General features: G+C 41.1%; 1 protein-coding gene across 1 annotated transcript in view; it reads right to left on the minus strand.

Moving 5' to 3' along the window:
* The window catches only part of nek7 (NIMA-related kinase 7), a 67,466-nt gene that overhangs the window by 4,512 nt on the left and 44,227 nt on the right, over positions 1 to 18,727 (minus strand). The window contains exons 7-9 of the mRNA XM_039811169.1: positions 17,764 to 17,871; positions 10,906 to 11,000; positions 1,276 to 1,389 (exon numbers count right to left, since the gene is read on the minus strand). Coding sequence (XP_039667103.1) covers positions 1,276 to 1,389; positions 10,906 to 11,000; positions 17,764 to 17,871 — 317 coding nt within the window. The remainder of the gene's footprint in view (positions 1 to 1,275; positions 1,390 to 10,905; positions 11,001 to 17,763; positions 17,872 to 18,727) is intronic.

Genomic DNA, 18,727 nt, shown 5'->3' on the forward strand with positions numbered 1-18,727 from the left:
TTATAACATGTATGCATGTAAATACATATGCATGTAAATACAGGTATGTATTTAATGCAGTTATGCTACACAGTCTCTTTTAAAAAGGTAATTATCCTGCTGTTCTAGGTAGCCATTTGTTTAAATTCATTTCTAACCATTAATAAAAACCAATACAACAAAAAAAATGTGACTTTGCTGAGCGTAATGCATACTTGATGTTCACTGTAATAGATTACACAACTCAAGCAGGTTTCAAAAGTCTGCTGCTGAACTGAATAGAATAAATGTAAGAAAGAAAAACTTTATTGAAATTTCTAAATCACAGCAGCGTGGTTTCCAACAACGGTCAGCTTTGATGTAAAGTACGTCATTTTACAGGTAAAAAAAAGTGGATTAATTGATTTGTTGATTGACAAAAAATTAATTGTCAACGATTTTGTTTGAATTGTTTTATTGTGGATTAAATCATTAAAGTATAAAATCTGAAACATTTTATGAAACATTTTCTGGTGTAATGCTCTCAAATGTGAGCTTATGCGGTTTTTCTCAGATTTACATAATTGTAAATTGAATATCTTTCGGTTTTGGACTGTTAATTAGAGAGAAAAAATATTTTGAGACATCCCAACAGGGTCTAGAAACTATGCCTATGAGTCAGTGTCTGTCAGAGTTTTTGCATGTGTGTACAATTGACCAAATATATTTAAGAGAAAAAGACAGAAATGTTGGGGAAAAATGCCACCCACACAAAGAGGGCATGCAAACACAAAGCCATGCACATTCATACACACATCACCAGCAATCAGCAATAAGGCGATCTTTAACCACAGCCCGACTACATTACATTTTTGTGCATGGGCAAGTCTACGCAGAACTACAGCAGATGATTTAACATTTAGTTAGGGAAACATGACACTCCAGCCAATTTAGCTTCACCCTACTTTGTAGCATGGCCAGATGCTTTTGATATGTGCATTTCATTTTCAAATGGTTAAATCATAGCCGGCCTTTTGATCACAGAGCAATATCATACTGTAATGTAGCTCAGACAGTTGGGTGGATTTCACTTACATATAAATTTAATTTAATAGTCAACACAAGTAAAAATCAGCAAACTGGCACAGAGAAAGAGAAACCGGCCACCACTGCTTACAACAGTAGTTCACTTCAAAAGATATTAAGAATTTTCGAAAGTTTCTTTTAAAAGAAGTTCAGGAGTCGAGTCTATCATGAGTCTGAGCAGGTTCATATCTACTTACCATAGCAGTAAAAGGCAACGGTTACAGTACTTACCTCCTCTGAGTAGTGATCTGAGGGAAGAGGGGGGTAGTCACACTGTTCTATCTTCTTACAAAGGGAGTAAAGGTTCATCTTATCCCCATAGAATGGACTCTGCAGGGCTGCCATCTAAAATATAAAGATATGAGGAAACAGGGAAAGGAATCGCAGAGAGAAAGGGGAAAAGACAAGAGGACATGGTGTGAGAGAGCAAAGTAAAAACTTGAAACATCCAGTGAAAATGTCAACAGGTGCTACACTGAAGACACTGTACAGTATGTTAAAAGTAGAGCCTGCCTGCATAGTTCACTGCTATCGACGTATATGACTTATTGATTAAAGCAGGTGTGAGAGACAAAGAAAGACAACAGAAGGTTGATACACTGCATGTTCAAAGTTTTGTGTACATATCAAATCAGAAAAACATTTTTCATGTTTTTGTAGCGGAATGAGCTGTTGTCTAAAATTCAAGTGAACAAAAACAGAAAACCATGAGCTTCTCTTAGATTATGTGTTTTCCTCTAGTTTGCGAGTCCTTACTGCTGCACTGCCTCGGAAACTTAAGAGATATAGAGTTATATAGAGATACAGAGTTGAGAAAGGAAGAGGTAGAGAGTGAGGAGAGGAAAGAATTTTTCAGTTTGCTGGAGCAGCGAGAAAAACCGTATCCTCTGGAAAACAAATGCAAGCAAGCAGAGCAGAGGCAGATGGGAATGGTAAGGAAGAGTGGAAAGGATAAGGAGACTTTTGCTGAGTGGAAATAGGTGTAGAATCCCTCCTGCCTGTCTAAGAATAGAAAATATAGCATGCCATTTCTGCCAGGGTTAGGGACTGACTCACTGCTTATTGTTTAAATGTGCATGTGGAAGGTGAAGCCTGCAGCAGGCTTGCATAACAAGCACACTTACATTCTTATTGTTTTTTTCTGATTCAGTGTTATGGAATAAGCACTGTGTTAGGCTTATGTGTTGGACCAAATTGCTTAACTAATGATAAATAAACATGGTTTGAATAGCTGTCAGTGTTGATGATGCTGCACGGAGACGTTGGAGCTTGTTGACTTGGTTTTCATTTATTTACATAGTATGACATAGAAAGAGGTGGGTTTCAATAAGTGTGTAACTAACGTGATATTACGGGAGTTTTTATTAGGTATTCCTTGTCTTATGGAAATGGTTGCACAGTCAAATAAGTATACTGTATGTGAAATCCAATTTCTAATTTCATGCCCTGCTCCTGTTTTAGGGCAGAATGCATTTCTGAGCACCTAGAAATGTTGCTGTACATATCAATGACTCCCAATGTGAAACAGGATTCAGGGCCATTAATAGACAGACAGTCATTGCTCATACATTTCTGTGTCTGTTTTTCAGTTCCATTTCAGTATTGTGGGGCATTTCAAACTTGAATGTGTACTTAAAGGGGTGATAGAATGATTGTATAGGGTATTTCACACTGTTCCTTATGGTCTCCTAATGGGGTATGTAACATTGGTTGGGCTGAAAATGGCCTGGTTGATATTTTATTGGCCCTTATGCATCCCTGTGTTTTGGCCCTATCTGTAACAAGAGCTTTTCTTCCAAATATGGTATGCCCATGAATATTTAGATGAGCTGCGCGCTGATTGGTTGAGCGAATTGCCATAGGCACACATTAGAGACGCGTGCTGATTGGTTGAGCGAATCTCCAATACACATACATTAGAGAAGCGACAGAATCTCATATTCCAGACACTGCAATGTTTCGTTACCAAATTCACTTCTGAGACTTTTTTATGCGAGAAATCAACTATATAAAGCTCAAATATGGGCTTATATATATCACAGCTACCCCAAGGTCTTACAAAGCTAACCGTTGTGTCCGATTTGAATTTAAGGTATTTTTATGAACTGAGGGGTCTTATTAGGAAGAGCAGCAAGCTAGCTATGTGTCCCATTGAATACAATGGGAAATTATTGTGGCTAGCTAGCTACACTTTCGGCATAACTATAGTATATTTACAGTTTGAATTTCGTCACGGCATGAATATTACATGTTCCCCAAGGTCTTACAAAGCTTAGCTAACACTTGTCCGATTTCGGATTTCAATTGAAAGCATTTTTGTGAATGTCAGAGGTCTCGTTAGGAGGCGGCTAGCTAGCTCTCGTTGATGGACTCCAGCTCACCGCGGCTCTATCAATGAGATTCACGGACAAGAGGCGTTTATTTCCCCGATTGTTTGTTTAAATAACTCAACACACATATCCATTATAAGATTAACTGGATCCTGCGGGCTGCGGTAAGAGATTGCGGGCGTAACAAGCTCGCTGACCGCGCTCTCTGTCACTCACCGGCTGGCCGGTAGCAGGAAGAGGGGAGGGAGAACAGCGAGCTGCAGGCCCTGGAGCTGTGTCAGGGCAGCAGCGTTTGGTAGTCCAGTCACCCAGGAAAGGATGAGTTTGCGCGGGTATTGAGCACCGGGCCGCCGGCCAAGCTCAATCGAACTCACAGCAGGCCGGGGTCTGTGACGGAGGACAGGCAGGGCAGCGATGTAGCAACCCAGGCAGCACCGGCCGCTGAACTCGGACACACAGTCGGACAAAATTTGCAATTAGCCATCCATTTTCGTAAAACTGCCCATATTTGAGCTTTACATAGTTAATTTCTCGCATAAAAAAGTTTCAGAAGTCAATTTTGTAATGGAATAGCAGAGAGCTGCATGACCTAGATTCAGAAGACTACCTGATCTCAGGTCAGTTGCGTAGCTTATGTAAATGTTGGGGCGTGACCGTTAATACACCCATGGGCGTGACAAGGTTACAGGTCTTGAGATGCTTATGTAAGCAACTAGCTTTGTTGGGATTCCCCCGTTTTCAGCAGCAGTTTCAAAATATGAGATATTCATAGTAAAGGGGTGTCAATGGGATTTTGAGCTTCTATGTATGTCCTATTTACCCACCCAACTGTCTTTATTCAACTATGACAGGGTAAAATCGGTTTTGCATTCTATCTCCCCTTTAATGAATGTTTCATCACCAGGAGCATGCATTGTTAGAAAAAGGCAAAATAAGGAAAAGCCACATCACAAGTGTATCATCAGTGCGCAGATGATTAATGAAGATGAGAAAAAGATGAGAACAATGTGTCCACATATGGATCCAAATAGAATCGTTCTATACAGAATACAGCAGGTAAGTGTGAATGTGCCACCTTCCACAATATCAGGCAGGTACAATAGAGACTAAATATTTCTGTGTAAATAGGACCATGAAGGAAATAAGAGATAGAACAACAGAAGCTGTCTTTTAGTAACAATAGGTCAAGCTATCCTGTGCCATGGAGTATATAAACATTATTACAGCAACCAAGGACATCAAGTTAAACAAACACCAAAAGATGTTTTAGCATTCCTTCGCAAATGTTTGCCTTCCTCTGAGTTTCAGAGACAAACTCATCAACTGGCCTCTGCGTCAGCTGACCCATAAAGTCACAAGAACTACCTCAACAAAAAAAAAAAATCTTGTCAAGTAGAAATTGTCTCCCTTGTAACCCTTTGACATCGCCCCCCCAAAAAAGAGCCAAACGCATCACTAACTTGTAACAGCTTCTTCATTTCAGTCTTCACTGAAAAATGTGTCAAACATTGACGGTGCAGGGACAGAAAAGTTGTTGTTCCCTATCGGGCAGATTTTGACAGAGTCTCTGTCACAGCTTCCAGTGGGAAGTCAAGATGACTGCAGCAGAATCTCTGTGGGCCATCTATCCTCTGGACATAATTTAACATCACACATTCATTCGCGCCTTTGATCAAACGCTCCCATTAATACCGTATATCCTCACAAAAACACATGAGAACACTAAGCAAAGAGTATGTCCCTCTCCCTTTATCTCCCCGTGGACACCTCTCTCCCTCTGCTCCAACAATTACGACTGAGGCTGGCCCCCCTGGCTGACGGTGATGAGATGTGGAAAGAAATGTTTATTCCTGTGTGTTAGCAATGATGCACTTAACAATGCCTCATATCTGTAACCTAAGATTTTACATTTGATTCTGCAGTGATTGAGCGACACATTCAAATTATCAGTCCAGTGTTTTTCTAAAATTATGTTATGTTACAGGTCATCATTGGCCTTTATAAATCGAAGTCAAACTATATTAACATGACAATTAGAATAAAACATTTTTTTGATTGTCTAAACCTCCAGCAATTTTATGCTGAATACTTTCAGTAAAGATTCACTTCAATGACTTGGAAAGGAAAACACTTTTAGTACTTTATAACAGATAGTGGGGACATATGTGGTAAGATAGTGCTTCCCAAAACTACTAAATTCCCAGTAAGTGAAAGAAAAAAAAGAGTGAGACAGAAACAGATAGAGAAAAAGAAGAAAATCAGCCAGCTATAGCCCCACCCCCGGAGGCAAAGGGTTAAACAAGACCCCATCGTATTTTCATGCATCTTCTGCTTTTGACAGATGAAAAATGTCAACTGTCCTGTTTGTATTTGGGAGTTTTTGCACTATTCATCTGCTTCATTAGTGCCTGCTGCTCCTAGCCCCTGACAGCTGCCGGCCCCCTGCTGTCACACACACACCCCCCCCCCCCCCCACCCACCCACACACCACACACACACACACACACACACACACACACACACACACACACACACACACACACACACACACACACACCTTTTTTCAGTGTCGTTGCAATGGGTTAGATGATTGACTCACTCTCTGACCTCTGAGGCCCCGGTGAGTATGAGACTGTGTGTGCGTGTGCGTGTGTGTGTATGGTTCATTGATATTCGAGAGACATACAATGCACACGCATGCCTGCTGTCTGTCTAAAGGGGTGTGAGCTGCTGGTGGCAGAACACACGGACATCCTCAAACACACACACATACACACTCCCTCCTTTGTTTCTCGGCTCTTCTGCGTGGGCCAGGCTGTGCTCTCCCCAGCCCAGACATGTAAAGCCAGCATCCCTGTCCGTGTAAAAGGTCTGGATGGGGCCTTCCAGCATAATTAACACTGATCCCGCTTCTCTCTCTCCAGCTTCTCTCCCCGTACGCCAATTAAAAGGAGCTGCGAGACGCTCCCGTTTTCTCCCTCCACCCCCCTTTATCCCTGGAGCCTTTACAGCCTGGGACCGAAGGGTTTCACACAAGTTCTTACTTACTCATTTTAAACACACACGCACACATACACAATTATAGGCGCATGCTACATAAAAATAAACACCTAAATGTTAACACACATAGATGTATATTTTGTATTCTTTCCCTCCTCCTCTCTCTCTCACTCTCTCTCAAACACACACACACACACACACACACACACACACACACACACACACACACACACACACACACACACACACACACACACACACACAACAGTGCAAGTGAGGAAAGTATGACTTTTTTATGTGCTCATTGGTCCTTCATGTGGTTTTATGATGATATATTAATCAAGGCGATAAGTCACAGTGTAGGGAGAGTCATTAAAAATATACCTACACCCAGTGGAGTCATCATTCCTCTACTTCAACACACTAAAAAGGGAAGAAAGATGAGAAGAAGAAGAATGGACAGCGGACTTAAAAGTTCCAGATTGTTCCGGTGGGTTAAACTTTTGTGGAAAACTGGTTGTGTTCTTATGTCCCCATCTCACTAAGGCTAAACTCTGTGTTGAATTTTAAATGTGATATTTAAAAGAATACTTCAGCATTTTTTGTTTTATATATACCCATTTGCTTTCTTACTGAGTAAGTTGAGAAGGTAAAAAAAAGCCACTGTCATCTGTCTGTTAAATATGAAGCATCCTGTTAGCTTAGCAGAGAAACAGAAAAACCACTAACCTGGTTCTGTCCAAAGACAACCAAATCCACCTACCAGCACCTCTAAAGCTCATTAATTAACACGTTATATCTTGTTTGTTTAATCCTTACAATAACTAAAGTGTAAAAACACAATTTGTGGTTTTACAGGGAGTTTTTAGTTTTATATCTAATGGACCAATATTAGAGTGGTCTCAGTTATCTCATCTTACGCAAAAAAGCAAATACAGTAAGTTCCTTTTTCCAAAATGTCAAACTACTCTTTTAAATAGCCAACCAACTCTAGTATTAAAAACATGGCTGTGCAGTGGGCTCATAAAGATACAACGTAATATAAAATTCATATTCCCAAATGTTGTTAATGTTTTAAATTGAAGGCAGAGAGCAGGAAGGAATGCATGGATAAGAGGATTATGGATTAACACATATTTAGAGGAAGAGTAAAACATATTGCTCACAAATGGGTTAGATAATTTGCTAGATATGGCCCAGCCTGATACGGACACTGGTAGGAGGAACATGTATGTTAACGCATCAAAAACTACACATACTGTATGAAATTGATAAAAGGATACCGAAGCTATTCACAAGCAGCAGTCTTTTGTTTGCAAAAACCCCACTCCCATTTTTCAAAAACATATAGAGAGCTAGCCACAGGGCCAACTCATCACATGCAAACGCCAGCTGCTGGGAACCCAGCATTTCTGGGCCTCATAAAACCAACAGCAAAACAAGAGGGGAGGGAGAGGAATAAGGAAGGAGGCATGAGACATGGGCACAGTCAGAGGTATGGAAGGCTGAGCTCTTACAGGAAGGAGACACATTCCAGTAAAGCGTTTCCAAGATATTCTCCTCCCCTGCTAACCTTTATATAAAACACAGCAACCAACAAACATCCGTACAAGCTGGAGACCTACAGTGTGTGTGTGTGTGTGTGTGTAAAATGCATCTCTTTTACATAAAACACACTGAGCAAGGGGGTGAATATGCGAATATGAGGTGGTTTAGACTGAGAGCTCGGGGGAGAGAGCACTAGGAGACCGCAATCACATCGACTGGCGTGTGACCAAAACCCCCTCCTTCCCTTCCTGGTCACCCTGGAAAACAACCCCGGCGACTGCAGCATCCCCGTTTACCACGGTGTCGGAGGTTTGGGTGAGGGGGCACAGGGCAGGGTCAGGTGATGTAATGAGGTTGGACACGAGGAGAAAGGGATCAAACAGAATGGGAGATGAAGATGGACGCAGATACAATGACCAGGTATTGACGGACGGACCCTTCGGACCCTAACCCAAGCCCCAGGCACAAGAATGAAAAATGCAGGCTCTCTCAAATGGAGCTGTTTCACACATAAGGAACCAAACTCCCTGGGATACACACACATACACACTCTCATGGACGGAGACACACACAAAAAAAAAAAACATACGCAGCACAACCCTCAGCCCCTACTGTATGTTCAGAGTGAAATCAATGAGTACCAAAGGGACCAGGCGTGGATGTGAATTCCTTATGCCTGAAGGTTAAGTGAGGAAAAGGCAGGCATACGCAGCGGAACATAGCAGAGGGGAGGAGAATAGAGCAAAGAGGAATGGAGGAGAGAGTTTTGGAGAGAAAGAGGTAAGTTTCCTGACACTGAATGCACTATGGAGCTCTATTACCAAGAATAGTGGATAGCAAGGGTCTGCTCTTCAAAGAGAATATGCATGGCATGGTGAGCACTGCTCTGGCAACAATAAGGTTGTAAAATCTTTATCTCCACAGGCTCCTTGCATGGCTCACCTTGACCTGATGCCAGGAGTTCTGTCTCTGCTCTTGTACCTACAGTACTTCCTCTCTGAATGAACACCCCCCATTTTTCTCTTCTCTCCAGCAATCTATAACCCTGCTCTCGCTATTTGTTATTTTCCCCTTTCACTTCTCCCCCTCTGCCCTTTCTCTCTAACCTTCTATCGCCTCTTTCTTTTCACTCTCTCTCTTTAAGACTGCCTACCCCCTTCTCCTTCTATAGCTTCCTATATTGTTCCTATATAGATTCCTAAACTTTTTCACTTTACACTTTATTCCCTGCTTCCTGACCTCCTGCGGGAGCAACAAGTCTCCCTCTTCCCCCCCCCCCACACACTTTTGCTCTCTAGTTCTCCCGTTCCCTCTCCTCAGCTCTGGTCTCCATCTTGCTTTCTCAGTGTTTAGTCCAGACTGTGACCCCTAGCAGTTTTCCTAAGGGTGAAAGTGATAAAAGATCAATGGACTGTGCCCATCTCAAAATGTGAAACAATCAATGCTCAGGCTGCACATGCAGCAGTACTATCTCAACTTCACAAATGAACAGCTTCCTCAACAAAATATTGAAGAAAAAAAAATAAGATATCAAGTTTCACCACAGAGAGAATCTTCAAAAATGATTTAAACCAAGCCAAATGGCTGATAATTTTTGATGGACTTTTTCAAATATTCAACTCTGAAACATGTAGAGATTGTATTAGTTTTAAAATAGTGTCCAGGGTGTCTGATGGGCTCTGTTTTGTCATACAATTATCTCTTTCCTTGCATTTCCTGTCTGTATCTGTACTGTCGCTGTCAAATAAAAGGCAAAAAAGCACCACCAAAAAATTCATAAATAAATAGTGTCCAAATGTATGGCAACTGATGTCACAATTAGTTTTAACTAAACCTAAATAAATCTAAACCAATCTCACCCTAACAAAATTAACCACATCAAAATTAGCTTAATTAAACAAAATTGTGCTGTGCTGGTGTGGTCACGCAATCATGATACCTGCAGAAACTGTACAACAGGAGTAATATAAACTAGAGCAATCCGGTTTTCATTATCAGCAACAGTAGCTTATTCCATGTCAAACTACACACATACACCACACATATTAAAAGTACAAAAACAGAATGTGACCTACAGCATCAACCGCTTTCAGCCAACCACAGCCCTGCATTGCTGCAGTGCATTGTGGGCAACAAATTAACATGAAGGACTGTGGTCTCTGGGCAACCATGACCTGCGAGCTGAGCTCAAACTTCTTCCTTGTGCGTTCTCCACCTCTCTATGCCTGAGGCGCTGTAGAGAAGGTGTAGTCACTGGTGCGTTGAAATGCAGCCCAAGTGATCAGCAACTCAGGGGAGTTAGGAGAGAGGAGGGGAGGAAAATGTGGGTGTTGCCTTGGCCGACAGTGTGGCTCTAAAAAAAATGTGTGTGTATTCAATGCACGTGAAGGTTGCCACGGTGAAACATCAGAATGAATGCTATCATCCATGTCTATCATTGTTCTGCTGCTCTCTCTTTCCTCTTTGTTCCCTCCGCTACGTGTTCCTCTCAAGCTCGTTTCCAGTCAGTGTGGTCTACAGCAGAGCCCTGCGGTGTTTTGCTCCTGACTAATCAAACTAGTCAGTGTCACTGGGCGGCCTTATCTAAAACACATGGCCATGTCAGTTCACTTCACTCGCCTGCTTTTCAACGTTTAGCAGGTTCCCGGGCTAAAGAACCTTAACTCAGAGTCTACAGCTCAGCCAGGCCACAGAGAAAGAAGTAAGAAAGGAGAGATAACAGATAAGAATATCTGTAAGATACCATTTTACTAAAAATGTGTATTTTTTATTTTGCACATTATGACTTGTAGTGGAGGTGAATGTTAAAACAGCACAACCACTTGGGAAAGTGCCAGTGTATTTGTACATATTTTTCCTACAGTACTCCATTATATTGAGGATGGTTTGTTTGTTTATGCGAGTATCTGAGCCAATGTGTTCTCACGTCACTCCTACAGACGACTGCAGGGTGACAGTGTGTTCACATATTCCCATAGTTTACCTCATAGAGCAGGCATCCTAGCGACCAGATGTCAGATTTGAAGTTGTATCCGTTTTCATGTATTCTCTCCGGTGACATGTAGTAAGGAGTACCCACTGGAACACAGAGGGAGAGGGGGGGGGGGATTTGAGAGGAGATGGAGGGAGCAAGAGAGAAGGACAGAATTAGATAGACAGAGGTAGAAAAGGAGAACAGGACAAAGAGAGGGCATTAACATTTTGCAATGCAAACCCATGCTTCATTAACATCACTGACACACCTCAACATAGAACAGGAAAGCAGGTGAAGAATGGAAGTTGGAATACTCACCATATTTTAATAAAACTAGACATGGACTTTAAAGTGCATTTGCCTCTGTTAATTCAAAGTAACCTGAAGTATGATTACATTTAATAAGGTTAAATATCATCATGCAGACACACATACAGTAAATACAATTTTACCAGTACCACAAGTTGCATACATATGTACAGCAGACATACTCGCACACACAAAATATACATAAATCAGTTTTGATTACTGGGGCTCAGTAATGATCTGAAACAGTAGTCAGAGAGTACGCCCAGGGAGCAGCGGTGGAGCCTTAAATGTTGGCTGTTTCTGGTTCTGGTTTGGAAATTCATGAATCCCAAACTGCCATGGAGACTGGCAGAGCTCCAGAGAATCAGACCTTCACCCAACTGGACACAGAGACGAACCACAGCTCAACATCACATCCATAACAGGCTGCAGGACGCTCTTAGCCGAGTCTGACTGGCTGCTTTTTTTCATTTGCTTTCTGTTTGCTGTGATTTCCCATGTAAAAGTCGATCAAGCAAATCCTGCAGAGGTTTTATATTAATCACATATGGTTAAAGGATAGAAATTTTACCAGCCCTCTAACCGGTGCTGAGCAGCTCTCATTCCCATTCCACATCCTCTCAAGCAAACATGTGAATGGAGGCTGACTGAAATACTAAGATGACGGCTACACAGGCAACCTCCATCTGTAGTATCACTGCCCATGACAATGTGAGCTTGTGCTTTATATGTATAAAATAATAACATCTTGCATTCTCCTTGAGATCCATACAGATTATTAACCTGAAAACTGATTTGTTACGCTCAAATATATGTCTTAGATTACTAATTAAGTTCCTTATATTGCAAATGTTTAAGTGACATTAACTGAATTACAAGTCTGATTACAATATGAGATACACGACCTAACGTTGCATTGTTTTATTTTTTTCACTGTTTATAACTCTTTTCTACTTGTTTGAAATGCAGTGTGCCCAAGGTTTTCAGTCCAATCAAACATGACACCAGCTCATTTTGCTTTCTTCCGTCTAGAGTCGAGGGTGTACACATGACATGAAATTAGATTGTGGAGTAATTGGTGGAATTAAATCTTAAATAGTACTCAACACCACAGGCTGAAAGGAAAAACTACTAGGCAGACCTTTTTATCGCTTTGCTGTGTGAGGTTAAATAAAAATTAAGTTGAAAAAGCTGCTGTAACTCATGTATACATTGCAAATGTAAAGGTAAAAGCTGAATTCAATTTAATGTAATAGGATTTCTTTTTTCTTCTTTTTTCTCCTTACAGAAAAGGTTGTGTTGTGTGTTATTTTTCATGACCCAAACCGTCTTGCCCCTAGCCTTTAGACAAACTGTGTGCTGATAAACTGGTAGATAGAGATATGAGAAAGAGGGCAACTAGTAGGTGTTGATTTTACAATACGCACAACAGCTGAAGTGAGCTGGGTAGGTGAGAACAGCTCTCAAGTGGAAAGAACTCATGAGAAAAGTCAGCTAGCAGGAAAATGGTAGGAACAAAACATAACTACACACTCACCCGCAGTACTCACACACACACGCACACACACACACACACACACACACACACACACACACACACGAGCCATTCTGCACATTAACAGGTTGGAGGAAACTCAACTATTGTAATTGCAATTAATAAAACTATTACAGAGGGGGCTATTAGATTTGAAGGCTATGGGAACTGAAATTAAAGGCTAGCACTTTTAATTTTGGTGCAGATCTAATTGGGTTGAGAAAACACCCTTTCATCTTAAATGTGCGGCTTTGAATAATGAAGTGTTACCTGTCATTCCAAAACAAATCAGCATCTGACAGGGAAGAAGCAAGAGATAGCAAGTGGAAGAATAAGCAGGGGACTGCTGTTTTAATTGGTCATCAGGTTGGTATTGTCGTGTGTGTGTGTGTGTGTGTGTGTGTGTGTGTGTGTGTGTGTGTGTGTGTGTGTGTGTGTGTGTGTGTGTGTGTGTGTGTGTGTGTGTGTGTGTGTGAGCTGTGAGGTCTCATGGTGCAGTCTGAACAAGCTCCCCTAACATTCATTATTAGTTGATTAAAAAGAATCAGCCTCTTTTATGCTAATAGTGGCGGCATAAAATAGGCGGCAGCGCTGGGCTCAGACTCCTTCAGCATGCTAAATCAAGGGCACATTACTTATTCATGCAAATAAATTGAAAGTCATGTTGGGATTGATTTCCATTATTGTGAATGGCTGTGACAACACTGTACTCAGCAGAAACAGGGTAATCATTGTTGTATAGGAGGTGAGATGCCATCCAGTATAAAAGAACCCCACACTTCTAGCCCCCTGCTAAATGTTCTGTTAAATGAACCAAAGTTGGTGATCTTTTAAATACATTTATTGATTCAGACTAGCTGCAATTTCCTTATCAACAATTTAAACCTCAAGCTTTTACAGGACCATTTATAGGACCATTTAAACACTGTGAAGCATTTCATAGGGAGAAAGCCTTCTCTAATCTGTGTTCTTAACAGTTTCTGTATTTTGAACAGCAAGCAAGATTCTGCTCAAATCTCAAAGGCTATGCTTGAGTTTCTCATTCAGACCCAAGGCAGGAGTTTGAAAACCTCTGCTCTATCGTGTCCTAACAAATTAAGACGTAACAGTCTAGGCAGCAGCTCAGCCAGAAAGGACTTAATCTCATAGTCAAAAGGCATTCTCTGTATTCCCTTTTATCCCTATTATGCTTTTCTTTGTTTTCTATATGTCCTGCTAAGCTCTCACCCTCCATTTGGCTCTCTGCCCGCCCCTCTCTGTTTCACAACTTGCTTGCCTTTATAAAATAACCAAGCCTTTATATACCTGTTGAAATAGTCATAATTATTTTCAACATCAGCCACCCTGTAGTCTTTCTGCTTCCATCTTGCTCTCCCTCCTCCTCTCTTTTCCTTTTCCTCCCATTCCCCCAGTAATCATCGTTAACACCTCTCTCATTACAGGTGTTAATTGCAGGTATATTATACTACTTATTACTGCCAATTGGCTAGTCTGTCATTCCTCGAACGATTGCATCAGCTTTCCTCTTACTATCGTTCTTTTAGTCTTTTTCTCTCTAATCCAATTCTTGCCATAACCCTACGTACCCATCATCAGCACTGAAAATCAGAGTGTGTCTTTTTCATGCTTGAGTGTATTTTTGTCAGTCTTGTGTCCCCAAGGTTGGATGTGTATGTGTCACTGAGTGTTTGTCTGTTTGTATGCTGCAAATCCGTGTGAATGTGCATGAGCATCTGCCTCTGCATGTGTGTGTGCATGCATTCATGCCCATATGGATATGCACATGCGTCTCTGTGCCTTCATACATCTGTACAGGAGACAAAGAGTCTGTGTGTGCAAGAGTGAGTAAGAGACAAAAAAAAAAACTGTGTGTGTGTGTGTGTGTGTGTGTGTGTGTGTGTGTGTGTGTGTGTGTGTGTGTGTGTGTGTGTGTGTGTGTGTGTGTGTAGGCTGCTGAGTTGAAAGCCTGGGAGCTGACAGGCTGTATGCCTGGACCTCCATCTCATCTCTACCACCCTGCTCTTCTGTTCAGCTGGGTGGCTGGGCTCATTACAGACCCATGCAATTGCACGCGCGCTCACGCACACATACGCACGCACGCACACACCTTCCTCACGTTCTCTTTCTATCCCTCTCACTTTTATTTTTTCTCCTCAATTTCTCTTTCACTTCGTCATATTCTCCCCTTTTTTTTTCTCCCGCTCCTAACTTTGTTCTCTTTCTGCTTTCTTTTTTTCTCCTCTTTTTTCCGGTGTCACTCTGTCACATTCTCTTCTCTCGCACCAGACACATTCTACCTTTCTTTGTCAACAGTTCTTCTATTTCATGTGCTCCTTTCTTTTTCTGACATACCTCTCTCTCTCTCTCTCTCTCTCTCTCTCTCTCTCTCTCTCTCTCTCTCTCTCTCTCTCTCTCTCTCTCTCTCTCTCTCTCTCTCCTCCAACTTTAGTTTATTTCACACCTTCTCTCTCTCCCCAACCTTCGTCTTTCTCTCTGACTAAAAGTCAAAGCCCCTGAGGGAGGGACATAGGGGAGTGAGAAGTGAGGACAAGTGAGATAGAGAAACAGCAGCAGGAGAGAAGGAAATGTGACGAAGACAGAGAGCAGATCTGCTATTTAAAACAAACCACAAGAAATGTCAAGGGGAAAGCCAGGGACAGAGGCTGGAAGGATGACGCACTCCGTGTCCCTAGTGTCGATAGGTCATGCTAACCCAGGGACAGTACAAGAGCCTCTTCTGAATACATCCTCATATAGTTTAAATATTCTTAAAAGGATACAATGTATATATAAAATGTACAATTACAAAATCTCATATGCATATTTCACATGCTTATCTGGGATGAGTAAATGTTATGATTTTGGGGCCAATGTAACTCTTCTACATCAAAGGTATTTATGTTTCACATGAATGTGCATTGACTCTGCACTGGAAGAAATGACACTGTGATTTATGTAGTTTCCTGGAGATTAACGAAGCCATTTTGATTACTTCAGATTAATGAAAGTATTCCAGTTGACCCCTGTGCTTGTGGGCTGCCTATCCTCCGTCAGCCTAAAGAGGGTGCTGTGGACTCAACATTTAATGAGCAAATCACAGACGCTCTTCTTCCCCCCACCTAACTCTGCTGGCACTGCAGGCTGCTTTGTTGATAGGGCTACTGTTGAGCCGATCATGTGATTCACACCTTCTCAAACGGCTGGGCCGCTGCTTGTACATGGGCTGAGAATAGCATGCTGTTTGCGGTAATAACAGTTTGACATAAGGATGTGAGACAGTGAGAATGACAGTGTTTATATTTGTCTATGGACTTATTTTTCTACATTTTCAAACCTCTGAGGCAGCTTAAACTGCATAGATGTTAAATAGTGTAACCATCTCCACTACAATGACCTGTGCCACATTTTACTGTGTAATACTGTACATAAATCAGCTTATGTGCATTGCTAGTGAACTCAAGAGATTAATTTCAACACTATTAACACAAAATACCAAGACAAAGGAAGGGAAGCCAGCTCAAAATTATCAGAATGTGTACAAAAAGGTACTGTATGCAAATTTCTGCCTGTGTCGTTTTTATTGTGTTATAGACCAGACACCTGATCCAAATTTATTTACAAGTAAACTCTGTGTTTGTACAGTACGGTTGCCAAATGAGTGTAACCAAAACTAAAATTGGGGGAATAACTTGTTAGATGTATCAGAAAGATTTGATTTTTCTTTAAACAATGACCATCACATGATTTTTGCAAGACACTAGACTATGTGTTGGCTTTGTTTATTTTGGTAAAAATATCTGGACGATTATAGTGTCCAGAAACATGTTTTTGTTAGACTTAAAAAGTAGTCGGCGATTGAAAAAAACAAACAAAAAAATCAGCTTGTTTAGTGCCATTTTTTACTAATCCTGTTACTAAAGATGTCCTGTCCTCAATTCTTAAGACATGTTCAAAATTGTACCTTCAACAATGTCTTAATTTAATGTCTTAACAAGTTCACTCCCTCATCTGATCAAATCTTTTCTACACAAAGGAGGAGCACAAATGATTTTGTGATACCATATATTTGATTATTTCTGGAAAGGTTTAAGTGTTTTATGGATTCATTTCAAACATTTTCAGTTCGTAACAATATATCCCTCATGCAGTCTTTTTTTTTTTTTTTTTTTTAACTTTGTGTTGCTAAAAAACAAAAAGGTGTAGGAGTAGAGACTTTAAAAATGGGGCACAGTGATGAAGGCTTATAGGAACAGGCTGTTAACAAATTGTTCATAGGTACGCTTTTCTTTCAAACACCCTTGAACTGAGGTAGATGTGTGTATGTTAGTCTCTGTGTGGATTTGTGTTAAACCCCATGTCTCCTGTTAAGTGAGGCAAGCTATATGTTTGGTATGTAAGTGGTACAAATGTCTATTCCTTTATAAATCAATAATCACTTAAAATGTTGTTTTACACACTTCTTGAGGTTACAGGCTTGACTCCTAAAAATTTTAAGTAAAAGGCCCACAGTCATTAAACACCCTATCCGTTAAAGAATGCATTTATACATGTGGTACCATTCTGTTTGTCAGTTTGTACAGTCTCAGGTTTAGCACACGTATATTTCTTAAACTAAGCCAAATGTACTTTGAACAAAACAAATAATGTTATTTCCTACAGGTGACAAACACACCCATCAATGCCAACAGTAACCCTGATGGTAAAATTGGCTGGCTTGTTTTATGGCACACAGTCACAATCAGAGCTGTGTGTCGAAGGTCTCCGCCAGTCTTCATCTCTGTTAGGTTTAAAGGTCAAGGCAACAGGAAGTGGCTAAGTGGTCTATGAAGGGGCTGGGCACAGATATGGCCAGGCAGTATGGCTACATAACACATGGCTCTGGGCTCACCATGCCTAATGAAACACATCCAACATTGATTACTGGGGACCGCTGTGTCCAAGTGTCTGTGCATTTGTGTGCTCATGAGCAAAGAGCGTGTGTTTAAGTGTGTATATCCACATATGTATGGACTGTAGTAACTTACCTAGTGAGTGAGCGGCGGTTGTTTTGGAGCTGAAGAATCGTCCCAGTCCCAAGTCTCCTAGTTTCACTACTCCTGTAGCTGTGATGAATACATTGGCTGGCTTGATATCTGGAGAGGAGAGAGATAGGTTGCATATAAAAAGCTAAACTAATGTTACAAAAAATGACAAAAAAATCTAAGGGGAAATGCCTGTGGTACAGAGATATGATCATAAAATAAAGCGCATGTCCACTGTGATGGAGATTAATTTAGGAAAGTTTAGTTTTTGGTCTTTGCTCAGAAAACATGACTGTATAACATGCATAAATTGTATTATTGAACATTTTCACTTCAGTTAATGTGGGCGTTAGCAACCCGTTCCTTCTGCTTTTTCTAATGTAATGTTAATGTGACCTGCATCAGCCTTTGAAATGTACTACTCTAATATAATTGTAAGCGGCTTTTGAATAGGCGGCCTTTGTTAAGTGGTCATTAAAGCCCAGAGCTCAGGGTTCATTAGTGTTCCTGTGCCCTAATCAGAGTCAGCCCGACGGAAGTACACCACTTGTAGGTGTGTGTGTGTGTGTGTGTGTGTGTGTGTGTGTGTGTGTGTGTGTGTGTGTGTGTGTGTGTGTGTAGGGCTTGATTTGACGGGGCCCTACTGAAATCATGTGGGCCCATAAACACTGTGTACTCTGGTCTGTGTGTTGTTTAACACCTACACTTAAGCCTTCTATCATATGCAACAGGGTCAATCACACTGACTTAATGTTCCGTTTTTATCCTCTTTTATTTTAAAGACTTAAATGGCCCGTACTGGAAGTATTGTATGATTTATTCTGTGAAATGTACAGGAAAGCAGTAGTATACAGCAACTTCTTTAGATTGTTGTCCCACCTTTCAGACACCCATTGGTTTCAGCCCAATTTAGTGTGCTATTCAAATTTACTGGGAGACTTGAAACCTTGAGACAGATAATCTTTCA

This window comes from Perca fluviatilis, chromosome 9 (genome assembly GCF_010015445.1).
Source record: "Perca fluviatilis chromosome 9, GENO_Pfluv_1.0, whole genome shotgun sequence".
Taxonomy (NCBI): domain Eukaryota; kingdom Metazoa; phylum Chordata; class Actinopteri; order Perciformes; family Percidae; genus Perca; species Perca fluviatilis.